The 13,397-nt window shown below is 34.9% G+C and overlaps 3 protein-coding genes and 1 pseudogene across 3 annotated transcripts; 2 read left to right on the top strand and 2 right to left on the bottom strand.

Moving 5' to 3' along the window:
- Window positions 1-3,180: 3,180 nt before the first annotated feature.
- Window positions 3,181-4,252, bottom strand: LOC106292946 (annotated as a pseudogene).
- A 621-nt stretch (window positions 4,253-4,873) lies between these two features.
- Window positions 4,874-5,209, bottom strand: LOC106344361. The gene has a single exon (XM_013783759.1). It carries the CDS (start codon window positions 5,207-5,209, stop codon window positions 4,874-4,876), a length of 336 nt encoding a protein of 111 aa, XP_013639213.1.
- Window positions 5,210-9,193: 3,984 nt separating this feature from the next.
- LOC106294206 (2-oxoglutarate-dependent dioxygenase DAO-like) lies at window positions 9,194-10,289 on the top strand. Its single transcript, XM_013729788.1, has 2 exons — window positions 9,194-9,567; window positions 9,725-10,289. Exons 1-2 carry the CDS (start codon window positions 9,218-9,220, stop codon window positions 10,287-10,289), a joined length of 915 nt encoding a protein of 304 aa, XP_013585242.1. The 5' UTR covers window positions 9,194-9,217.
- Window positions 10,290-10,636: 347 nt separating this feature from the next.
- Window positions 10,637-11,575, top strand: LOC106344360 (basic-leucine zipper transcription factor B-like). Its single transcript, XM_013783758.1, has one exon. The coding sequence runs from the start codon at window positions 10,637-10,639 to the stop codon at window positions 11,573-11,575; it is 939 nt and encodes a 312-aa protein (XP_013639212.1).
- The last annotated feature ends 1,822 nt before the right edge of the window (window positions 11,576-13,397 follow it).

Here is a 13,397-nt window from a genome sequence, read left to right as displayed (position 1 = left end):
TATAAAAGCATCCTTAATTAGCTAAGTATCCATGAAATGAAAGAAATGTTTTTGTTCCGTTTTTAACCCTACTGATAGCTTTCTAGTTGTGTCAGTATGTTTGTCAGCATACTACATTTTTCCCTCTCTCTCTTCTTATCCTGATTCTAACTCTCTCCCTTCTTACTTTACGCTCTAGTTCTCTCTCCCCTTAATTTCTCATAACAAAAAACATTTGAAAAACTTAAATATGAAGAAGAATCAATGACAAAGATGAACACAATCAGAACATAATTTTGTTGAGTTTCAAAATATTGATTTCAACACTATTTTAGGGTTATTGTTAGCAATGATGATAGCTGAAGATTCGTTACATCACTCCCAATCTTCCAATCCGATTTTCCTCCTGAGGTGACAGATCTGTCACCGACGCCGGTGCGCAAGTGCTTGAAGAACAGCAACCTCTGCCATCTTCGACGATACTATCACTGAATCAAAATCAATCTCATTTCTTTTTCTTATCAATCCACAAGTAATTTTTTGAACTTTGCATTTCTCTATTAAAATTATTATTTTCTATATGTAATATTTTCTATTATAATTTTGATGCTAAAATTGAAATTGGTTTAATATTTGTTATCTAGTATATTGTTTTATAAATCGTTTGTTATCTGACAAATGATTTGATACAATTCTACATATTTTGTTAGCATATACCAAAGTCTTGTCGTTAATTGATACATGATTGGTGTAGCTGATAAATATTTTGATAAATGGTTTACTAGCTTATACATTTTTTTGATTCTTGGTTTGTTTTGCTGACAAATGGATTGATACTTGGTGTGAGTAAATATGTTGTTTGTTAAATGATTTGTTATCTTATACATGTTTTGTTATGCGGTATATGTTTTGTTAGGTGACACGAAGTTTGATATCAATGAATGAGTAAAAGAAAAGATTCAAAAATTTGAAAAATGGTGGCAATGATAGGGATAAAAAACAGGAGGAAAGAGAATTGAGAAGTATGAAAGAAAAGAGGAAAAAGAATGAACAGGTGTAAGAGGGAAAAATAGTGTATCAATGTGTATCATGTTTAACATACAACATGTTTTGATATATTGTGGTATCAAGTATCATCTAAAAGAATGAAAAATATTATTATTTTAACATACAACATGTTTTGATATACCAAAAAATATATTAATTAACAAATCATCTATCAAACAATGTATCAGTTATAAAAATATGTATCAACTAACAAATTATGTATCTACAACAAACAAGGTTATTTCATAAGTTTAGTTTCTAACAAATAAGTTAACCACTAACAATTAATTTAACACTAATATTAAAATTTAGTACGAATTGTATATTTCAAAGATATTGAGATCTTGCAATCAATTGTTATCTCTGATTTACATAAATGATAATCTTTGTATAAAATTATGAGTGATTTTAACTTCATAACATAACTATTATCTGATAATTATATAATTAGATGTTATATGGTTTGTTAGCGATATGATAATTCATTTCGTTGAGAGATTCTAAAATTTAAAATTTTATAATTAAATTTTTATTTATGTAAATTTGTCTGACTACATGTCAGTTTATTTGCCAGGTCTATTCTGCTAAATTTTCTTTTAGTTAACATGTGCGTGAGATGCACTCTCTTGTATCAACACAAAAATCGGAGAAAATGAGTGGCTCACAACAGTTCAAACATCATACCTATATCCAGCAAGAGTCTCCTAACAAATCTGCCAGAGGATCTTTACCTCTCTGACTCCTCTGTCCATCAACATCAAACGTAAGGGCTTTTTTGTCCAAGGAGGAACCGAAATGTATTGGATGTGTCTTATATGTCAATCAAATGGCAAACCTCCAATTTGGATCCGTTCTAAGGGTATTTGCCTAATTCTCCCTATATATAATGCCAAGAAGAGAATTTCCTATTGGATGATGTTGGGTGTACAAAATTACAAATTGGTCCTTCCTCATTGTATATCTTCATTGTATATCCTCTCTGATATTCTTCTTCTCAAACCAAGTATCACCGGTGGGCGAAAACTACTATGCCTGGTTAGCTTCGAAGTCTGGTGACTATAACACTAAATCAGGACACTTTGTGGCTACGTGTCTCCATAACTCTCCCGTGGGGATCGACTCCCAACTCTCCTAGGACTCTTCGACTTCGACTACGTTGGAGTGGCAGAAGCATGTGTGGTCGGGAACTTGTGCACCAAAACTGAAGGTGTTTATGTGGAAAATCCTACAAGGAGCCCTCCCAATAGGCGAGAATCTTAGGAAGCATGGCATGTTACTCAATATTGCGTGTTGTAGATGTGGAGAACTTGAAACAGTTGACCATCTCTTCTTACACTGCACCTTTGAGAAGGAGGTATGTGCCTCTTCTCTACTGAAACAGAGTGTCATTGTTCATGAGTTCCTTTCCTTCAAAGAGGCTCTGATCTCCCTTCATGGAGCTGTCTTCCTCCCTCAACTAGGAGTCTCAATTGATTTCTTTCCTTGGATTTCTTGGGTAACATGGCTAGCTAGGAATGAAATTGTGTTTGAAAACAGAGTATTGTCCTCCACCGAGGTGTTTAGCCAATCCATCAGATATGCTAGGGACTGGCAACATGCTCAACCAAACCAAGGCCACCACTATACGTCTATCAAGTTCCAGGAGCAACATAGGACAACTCACGACACTACTTCCGTCTACTCTGATGCAGCATGGAAGCAGGGATCGCCAATGGCATGATGCGGATGGTCCTTTCAATCTCCCCAAGGACGTATTCTGCTTAATGTCTCTTGCACTCACCTCAACGTCAAATCGCCTCTACAAGCGGAAGCACTGGCCGTTCGGGAAGTCATCCTCAAAGCCAAGTCTCTCGGTTACTTAAACATCTCTCTTAAATCAGACTGTCAAGGGCTGCTTGCAGCTATCAACTCGAAGTTCCCTCCGGCTGAGCTCTTCGGAATTATCCGGGACATTGAGAATCTATCTATTTCATTTACCGCATGTTCCTTTATGTTTGTTTCTCGTTCCTCTAACTCCTTGGCTGATTCTTTAGCCAAGAGAGCCCTGAGCCCTCTGTAATGGACTCGTCCAAAAACTAGCTTTCCACTTTTAATACAATGAATGTGTTCAAAAAAAAAATGAATACTACACTTTTGCTTTACAATTTTATTATACTCTTCACTACAATACACTATTCAAAGTCCTAACCGCTTCTTCAGTTTGTTCACGTTTATATTGAGTACAGAGATTTCATGTGAAGAGAGATATATACAATACAAATACAATTAAGCAAGAAGCTCCACCACGTCGTCTATCGATTTCAATGTCTTCTCGTAGTAGAGATACGACTCGTACACCTTTGGCGTCCGTACGTAAAAATCCAACTAAAACATTTTACAAAACTATTATTGATAACAAAAATATGAAATATCATATGGTTTTAAGTTTGATTTCCACTTGCTTGTTTAGCATTGAATCAATTTTTGTAAATCAACGTTAAATGTGAAACTATTAGTATATCGTTTGATTCACAATTATATAGCTAGTCAATATTATTAAATTTTCAGAAGCAATAATATTTGTCAACGTTGAACATTATATAAAACGCATTAATCATTAATTAATTAACTTATACCTCACTCATGTATTCGACAAGCTGGTTTGCCGCTTGAACGTAATCATTCCGGCGACTCTCCGGCAAGATGTTCATGGCGTTGGTCAGATCCTGAGACAGATAAGCCTGTTATAATCTTATGTAGAAGATGACGTACCTCCACGACATATGGTCCAACATCTCCCTCATGTCTCTTAATCCTTCAGCCGTCTGTTTTATACGAGCCGCCGCGTCCTCCGGCGATAAACCTGGCTGAAAATATTTCTCCTTTATGAATGACCTCGTCCCCCATTTCTCCTGTGCTAATGCTGATGAAGTGGGGACGATGACCGTGAGTGTTATAAGCGATGTCATGGTTCTCCGGCGAGTAAAGCTGTTTTGTTGGGATTCTCCGAGGCAACAAATGACAGGGAATAATGGGTTTACGCGGCGATGGTGATTTGGCCGGCGTAGATAAGGTGGCGGAGTTTTGGTGGTGAAGGAGCTCATTTGTTTTTTCTCTTCTTTTTTTTTTAAAAAAAATATGTAAGGATAGGAAATGGGCGGAGCTAAAAATGTTATTTACAACATTGCATGTTATCCCTATATTTTTATTTTTTTCAAAATGAGTGAACATGAGCACGTAAGACTAAAAGCTCTGCTAGGTTACCTCGTGCGTTTTAGTAATGAAAGAGCGCTGATGAAACAGCACCATTAAATGTTTCAACACTTAAGAAGTTGGATATTTCAAATACATTTTAAGAACTTTGTGGCTTTTGCGTATATATGTATGTATATTAAATGGAATAGTATCTACATTTATGTGTATATTTAAGATTTATTAGGATGTAAAACATTCCTTATATATTAAAGGAGATCATTGTAATAAATACGTTCTTACTAAACTGGTTACATTGTCACGTGTAGAAACATTGTGATAAATGTGTTCACACTAAAATGGACACATGTCATATGTAGAGAATTTCTCAGCCACACATTATAATAAATGCATTCACACTATGTACTTTACGTTTTTTGTTTTTTGTTTTTTTTTCTCTTTTTTTACAACAAAAGGCTAAAGTGAAACTAAGTAGATTCCTGATCCAAGAGCCACCTCGGAGGAATCGAATCAACATAAACCATAGCAGCAGGCTGATTTCTAGCACCTCGTGCCAGCTTGTCTGCCATTGTGTTTTGTGCCCTCGGAATATGCTGAATAGTTAAGGGATGAAAAAATTCCGCAGAAACTCCTCCATGTGTGTAATGAATGCTGGTCATTCTGTTGGTGTAGACACCATCTTCACCAGTTGAGAGCAGTCAGTTGCAAACACCACTTCTGAGATTCGTAGGGTTTTCACGCACTCCATCGCCCATATCAAAGCTTCACATTCTGCATGTAAAGGTGATAGACTTTTGCGAATAGACATGGCACCCATCAAAGTATCAGTTGATCCACCTGCTTTATAAACCCATCCTTGTCTTGTGCATGAGTCTTGTGCCCTCCATGCTCCATCGACATAACACCTACTTATATCACCTGTAATAAGGTGATCCACATTTTGTGACGATCCCGTATTTGGAGAATCCTTGGTCTGTGATTCTGCCCACATGACACTTTCTATTTGTGCATTCCAGAGGAGATCGAAAGGATCCCATGTCTGATTCTTGTAAATTTTCCCATTCCGATTTTTCCAAATAAACCATAGAAGCCAGGAAAAATATCTCAAATCTGGTTCTTTTGGTAACCGCCAAAATAGATAATCCATGTTTGTAAAAATAGATGAGGTCGGGAATATCCCTGGGGAAGATGGCACATTAGATAGTGCCCAAATTTAAGTGCGAAAGGACATTCAAATAACACATGATTAATAGATTCTTCCTCAGCCCCGCACAGCTGACATTGCATATCACATTTAATGCCCAATGAGTGAAGATTCTTATACACCGGTAGGCAACCGGAAATTATTTGCCAGACAAAATGTTTCAATTTTGGTGAACACTGCAGTTTCCAAGATTGTTCCAATAAAGGTTTAGTATTTGGTCCCATATAAATATTATGTTCGCCCAAATAAGGATATAATTTTGCAGTACGATATCCAAATTTTAACTGTATATAAAACTCACATGCATGGTTCTTTTTAACGTTATTTTTACTGTTTACGAATAGAGCTGGACAAATTATTCATAAATTTTGATTCGATTCGTTATCCGTTTTGATTCGAACCAAAAAATTCGGATATCCGTTACTCTACGAAGCAAATCAAATACTAAAATGCAATATCCGTTAAAAAATGTAAATCGCAAATATCAATATTTATAGGAACGGATATCCAATTTGATCTGTTATATGCATATATATATACATATATTTAAAGAATTATATATAAGTTATATATTATAGTTTATATAAATTTTACAATATTTTGTTTTTAAATAATTTCATTTTAAGAATTTTATTATTCATGTATTATTTTTAAAAAATGTCATTTAATATTAATTAACAGTATCTTTATATATTTATCAACCGTCTTTATCCCCTAGACTATATTTGCGAAATGATTTATACACATGTCGCCACTACAATCATTCTTGCTGAAAAAAAAGATGACATCTATATTATTAAAACTGAAGTACAAATTAGGTTTGTTTGGAAACATGAATTGCAGTTTAAAAAGGAGTTTTGTTTGGAAACATGGATAAAAATATTAATGAGAATTGTTTGGAAACTTGGATAGCGGTATATGTATTTTCTTTTATTTACACATTTAGTCATTGTATTTATAATAAATTAGGTATTTCTTTTTGTATTTTTTTGTATTTACCACTACATTTAAAATCAATTTAAATTAATTAATTACAATTCCAAAACTTATCTAAACAAATCGATATTCATATATTGATCATTATTAATATTGTACAAATATTACTAAATAAAAAAATTTCTGTTTCATTTAATTTAGCCAAACACATTAAAATAATTTTTTATTTGTTTACGGAATCAGTTAGGCATAGACATTCAGGTACCCATTTAAGTACGGGTTGTTTCTTTCGGGTATAGATTTTTTGGGTATTGAAATTTCTTTTTAGGTACTTTCTTTTTGTATTTATTTTTATTTAGAGATTCTACCACATCATTTAAAATCAATTTAAATTAATTAATTACAATTCCAAAACTTATCTAAACAAATCGATATTCATATATTGATCATTATTAATATTGTAAAAATATTACTAAATAATTTTTTTCTATTTCACTTAATTTAGCCAAACAAATAAATATTTATTTATTTGTTTACGGAATCTGTTAGGCATAGACATTCGGGTACCCATTTAGGTACATATCGTTTTTTCGGGTATAGATTTTTTAGGTTTTGAAATTATGCCGTGTTTGGATATAAATTTATGTGTGAATTTCAAGTTTGATCTCCCGGGTCTGTATGAATTTGGTTCTGATGTACAGAAAACTAAAAATATTCAAATAACGAATGTATTTGAAAATGATTTGGATATTTGAACCAAAAATAATCATATTATCCGGTTCGATCCGGATCTTTTGAATACAATTAGTTATGTGGGGACATATCTAAAATATATAGCACTAATCATAAAAGCAAATATCAATGTATAAATACGTAAAAACTAATACCTGCGCGGGCGCGCAGGTGAAGCTCTAGTGACACTTAAAATAGATGACATGGTTTTAGAAAATAGTGACATGACACATATTAATTGTGAGATGTAAAATTTCTTTATAAAAATTTAACTTTTTTTGCAGGATTTTAAATATGGTAATAAAAATAACTCATATATCATCATTAATGTCAATTTTTCATATAAATATTTATTTATGGTAAACTATTAAATATGTTAATAATTCATATATCACAATTAAAATAAAAATATATATATGTATATACGTATCTCATATTAATAAAAATAAACTAAATAAAGTAACATAAATCTTAAAAAAAAATTGATAGTTAAATATTTAAACATTATTTAAATTTATCTGTTCATCTTCATCGTTTAAATTAACAAAAAAAAAATTTCAGTTTAATTAAAACAAACAAAGTCTCAAATTTATTAAAATTTATATTTATATGTATATATTTAAAATTAGATGGGAATATATATATATATATATATTTATATTTATATGTATATATTATATATATATATATATATATTAAAAATAAATAATCATTAAACACAATAATATAATTAAAAATATTTTTATAAAATCTAATTTTATCTTTATTAAAATTTAAATAAAATCAAATTTTAACAGTTATACCAAATCAAAAGAAATAAGATTACAAAAATACGTTTATGATTTTTTATAACAATTGAAGTTAAAATATAAATTAATAATGTTGAAATATAAATCAAAATTTTCTTTTGAAATAAAAAATGTTATGTTAAAAATTATTATTTCTGCGTATGGCGTAGAAAAACTCCTAGTATACTTTTACATACACATACATGTGCACATTGACGTCATCACCTTATAACTAAGTATTTACCACAACTGAGATATCTAATTTTTGTGGAAGTTAAAATATTTTTTTTCTTAATGCTTCTTTCACTATCGACCAAATTATAGTAAACTGATTTGTCTTAATAATTTTCTTTTCTTTTTTTAACTATTATCCGTTTAGAAACTATAATATAAAACCATTGGTTCGACATCACGACTATCTAAGATTCATGACATGAAAACAAACAAACAATAGTAATTTTTTATTACCACATGAAAAAAACCAAAACCATCAAACATTTTAACCGAACAAACCAAATAAATATTGATTTAAAATGATATTTATATTTTAGGAGATTAAAAACCAAAAAACAACCTAAAACCGAACCGATATCTAGATTAAACAGATTAATGTCTCTATATTAAAAAATAACGAAACTAATAATGACATTCTGCGCAAGTCGCGAGTTATTACTTAGTATACATACTATTGAGTAACCCCCATGTGTTAACCAGAAAAGAAAATGAATTTCACATCAGGTGTATATCCAGCTAGACTTGGATACCGAATTCATGCATTTTGAAGATTTCTTTAGAACTAGTTGCTCAAAAAAAAAAAGAAGATTTCTTTAGAACTAGGTGCGTGAAAATCGTTCTTTGTTTTATCGTACGCGTGGAAACATCGGTTACTAACTTTCATTCTTCTATTAGTTGTATAAAGAAGAAAGTCACATTGAGACGTAACTGATGGTTTACCCAGAATAAATCAAAATCATATTGTGTTTTATTTCTTTCAGCCTAATTCATTACTGAGTTTTCTTCAGTTTCAGACATAACTGATGTGTAATTAGAAGTAGCAAAAGGGATACGTGTTGTTTATTTAGCCTTATCGTAACGCAAATTGATGTTCAACTGTCAGAATCGTCACGTTTTAGATCATTAGTCAGTTGAAGATTATATAAAAAAAAAACCTTTTCTTCTGATTCACTGCACTTCTTTATCGAATTCAGACTACTTTAGTGATTTGATCAGAAAAAATGTCTTTTGGTGAAACTAATTATCTTCTTTATATAAACACTAGACCTTCGATTGGTGTTGAGTAGAGAAAATACATCTTTTCAAATTCTCCATATTGAAGAGAATGATGGCGGAGACCGGTGGAGTTATTCCGACGATAGACTTGGAAGAGGTCATTTCAGATAAGATCCTGAACCAGAAAATCCGTGAAGCGAGCGAGAGATGGGGATGCTTTAGGGTGATGAACCATGGAGTTTCATTGTCTTTGATGTCTGAGATGAAGAAGACCATTATGGATCTCTTCGAACGTCCACACGAGGTGAAAGTGCGCAACACTGATGTGTTACTAGGGATTGGTTACAGGGCTCCATATGATATCAATCCTTACTATGAAACATTTGGTCTCTATGACATGGCATCGCCTCAAGCTGTCGATACCTTTTGTGACCAGCTTGACGCTTCCGCGGATCAAAGGTTTCTCTTTATTTTTGCTGGTCTTAAAAGGGTTCATGTATCAACTCGTAGTTGACCTAGATTATGTAGTAAGTGTTTAAAGGGGTTATAGGTTCGAGTCTCGTTGGAAAGGGTTTGTTCTTCTAAATTTATTTACTGATGGGATTTGAGGTTTCAGGGAGATTATGGTGAAGTATGCCAAATCTACTGATGGACTTGCAAAGGATTTAGCAAGGAGGTTAGCAGAGAGTTACGGTTTGGCTGAGACTGACTTCTTCAAAGGATGGCCGAGCCAGTTGCGGATTAACAAATATCATTTTAAACCCGAAGCAGTCGGGAAACTGGGGTTTCACCTACACACAGATTCTGGTTTCTTGACGATTCTTCAAGCCGATGAGAATGTTGGTAGACTTGAAGCCATGGACAATGCTTCAGGAAAGTTCTTTCCCATAAGCCCGATGCCAAACACGCTTGCTATCATCCTTGGGGACATGGCTACAATCTGGAGCAACGGAAGATTATGCAATTTGAAGCATAGAGTGCAATGCAATGAAGCAACCGAGAGGTTTTCTATCGCCTCGTTTTTATTAGGACCAACGACTGATATGGAACCACCAAGTGAGTTTGTGGATGCTGAACATCCGCGACTATACAAGCCTATTAGTCACGAAGGGATACGAAACATTAGAACGATCAAGAAGTTGGTTGATGGAGAAGCTCTCAAGCTTATAATCTATGAATGATAAAGACTTAAATGACAGATTCTGGTGGTTGTGATAACCGGAAAACTTGAGTGTTCTTGTTATGTTTACCTAAGATTGAGAAATAAACATGTATCTTTGTCCTATGTGATAGAATAAGTCAATATTCTGTTACAATATTCAGTTTAGATTCTACATAGATCTCTCATATATTGTTGTAACGTTCCCTGACTTTCTGTAACAACCATGGCTATTTAAAGCCTCGTAAATACATCAATCCCTGAAGGGGAATTCATCCACTTTCATGGTATCAGAGCTTGTACGCTTCTGATCTTTCCCTTCTCTATTTTTCTCATCTCTTCTCATTTTTTTTCCTTATTCTTAATATCATGGCCGCTCCTCCTCCTCCAAAGGAACGAGCTTATGGTGTCACTAACATAAAATCACACATCCCCATCACTCTTGATCTCAGTGATCATAATTATGATGCATGGAGAGAGCTCTTCATGACTCACTGTCTTTCTTTTGATGTCCTTGGCAACCTCGACGGTACCGTGTTCCCAAACGGTGATAACGACACGGCTTGGCTCAAAAGGGATGGTCTTGTCAAACTCTGGATCTATGGCACACTAGCTCAACCTCTCTTCCGCTCCTCTTTCAAACCTGGTGGATCTGCACATGACGTCTGGATCCGTATAGAAAACCAATTCCGCAACAACAAAGAGGCTAGAGCCATAGCTCTTGACAACGAACTCAGAATCACCGAAATCGGTGACATGGCTATTCAAGAGTACTGTCAAAAGATCAAGTCTTTGGTTGATCTCCTCTCGAATGTAGATGCTCCAGTCAATGAGAGAACTATTGTTATGTACCTACTCAACGGTCTTAACGAGAAATACAATAACATCATCAACGTTATCAAACACAAGGAACCATTTCCCTCATTTGACAACGCTAAGTCAATGCTTGAGATGGAAGAAAATCGCTTGAAGAAACCACGCCGGGCCACTGCTTCACACACGGATAAAGCTTCCTCTTCTTCAGCACTCACGGTATCAGACTCAACGAACCAGCAACAGAGGCCTCAGTCGACGAAGTCTAACCACAACAACAACAACAGAGGAAATCGCAGGTTCAATAACCGTGGCAGAGGAAACAGAGGAAACAATCAAAGGAACTACTTTCAGAACTGGCCCCAAAGCAATAACTGGAACGCACCATTCATTTCATGGCCACCACAATTCATCAATTGGAACCCATACACTCAGGCTCCAACCTACCGTGGTCCTCAAGCTCAACCACTCGCCGTCCCACAACAACAACGTTAAGCTCATCTGTTGGAGATACAACCAACTGACTTCACTCAGGTGTACACAACAGACACGTTGACTGATCCAAGTGCAAGCGACTGGTACATGGACTCTGGTGCAACCTCTCATCTTGCAGGCAATCCAGGTACACTCCAACCCGATCTTAAACATAACATCAAGCACTCTGTCATTGCTGGAGACGGGTCTTCTCTTCCTGTCACTTCAGTTGGTTCCACTTCCATCACCACCAATTCTCGTCCTCTCTCTTTATCAAATGTCCTTGTTGCTCCTAAAATCATAAAAAAATTAATCTATGTTCGTAAGTTCACGACAGATAACTGGTGTAGTGTTGAATTTGATCCATTTGGCTTTTCTGTGAAGGATCTTCAAACACGAAAGACAATTATCCGATGTGAGAGCTCCGGTTATCTCTATCCTCTGCCGGCTTCTCTTAACTCGTCTGCACCAAAATCTACTGCTCTTCTTGCTTCTACTCCATCTCTTTGGCACAAGAGACTCGGCCACACCAATAATGCTGTTTTAAAATCTGTTTTCTCTTCAAATTCCAACCTTTGTAATAAAGAGATCACTGTCACTCTTGTGTTTTGGGAAAACATATAAAACAACCTTTTGTTGCTTCTACTTCCACTGTGTCTGAGCCTTTTGAGATCATTCACTCTGACCTCTGGACCTCTCCGGTTCCAAGTCTTAGTGGGATACGCTATTACGTTCTTTTTCTAGACCATTACACTCAGTTCCTATGGGTCTACCCACTACGACGTAAATGTGACATGTTCTCAAAGTTCCTTCACTTTCATTCTTATGTTCAGACTCAATTCAAAACAAAAATAAAATCTTTTCAAACTGATAATGGAAGGGAATATAAAAACAAAGAGTTTCTTTCATATCTTGATGAGCACAACATCATTCCGAGATTCTCATGTCCTTATACTTCCCAGCAAAATGGAAAGGCGGAAAGAATGATAAGGATTATAAACAATGCAATAAGGGCTCTTCTTTTCCAGGCTCAACTTGCTCCATCATATTGGGTTGAAGCCCTCCATGTCGCAGTTCATATTCTGAACATACTACCTTCTACCTCCATCAAAAACCAGATACCCTTCACAATACTTTTTCAAAAACGTCCCTCTTATGATCATCTAAGAGTCTTTGGTTGTTTATGTTTTCCCAATGTCAATCACTCAAACTTGAGCAAATTATCACCAAGATCTGTGCCGTGCCTCTTCCTTGGTTATCCAGCTCATCATCGTGGGTATAGGTGTCTTAACCTCAAAACCAATAGCATTATAGTCTCTCGACATGTGCATTTTGAGGAAGATATATTCCCTGCTGCTGAAAACAAAACAAACTTGACAGCAAAGTATGTCTTCCTTGACTCCCACGATGAGCCATCTTCTCAATTCAAAAATATCCTTCAAAGTCCTTTCACTCCTACTCAAACTGCTCCTCCTATACAACCACAAAGAGCTAACCATACTCAACTACAAAGAGCTGCCCCTGTTCCAACCCAACCGCGTGTTGCTCCTCCTACTCACCCTATAACAACACGCGCAAAATCTGTTGTGCTTAAGCAAAAACAGTTCATTTCTCTCACTGCCTCCACCAAATCACCACTTCCAAAAAGCTACATTCAGGCACTCAAAGATCCCAACTGGAATCCATCAATGCACGATGAGCATGATACTATGATTAAGACTGGGTATTGGAGTCTTGTACCTAGGCCTCCTAATGTTAACATTGTGCGTTCCATGTGGCTACACAAACATAAGTATGATGCAGATGCAGTGCTACGCAGACACAAATCAAGGTTGGTGGCAAA

This window comes from Brassica oleracea, chromosome C5 (genome assembly GCF_000695525.1).
Source record: "Brassica oleracea var. oleracea cultivar TO1000 chromosome C5, BOL, whole genome shotgun sequence".
Taxonomy (NCBI): domain Eukaryota; kingdom Viridiplantae; phylum Streptophyta; class Magnoliopsida; order Brassicales; family Brassicaceae; genus Brassica; species Brassica oleracea.
The sequence above is the reverse complement of the archived record's forward strand: the minus strand, read 5'-3'. Positions and strand labels throughout refer to the sequence as shown.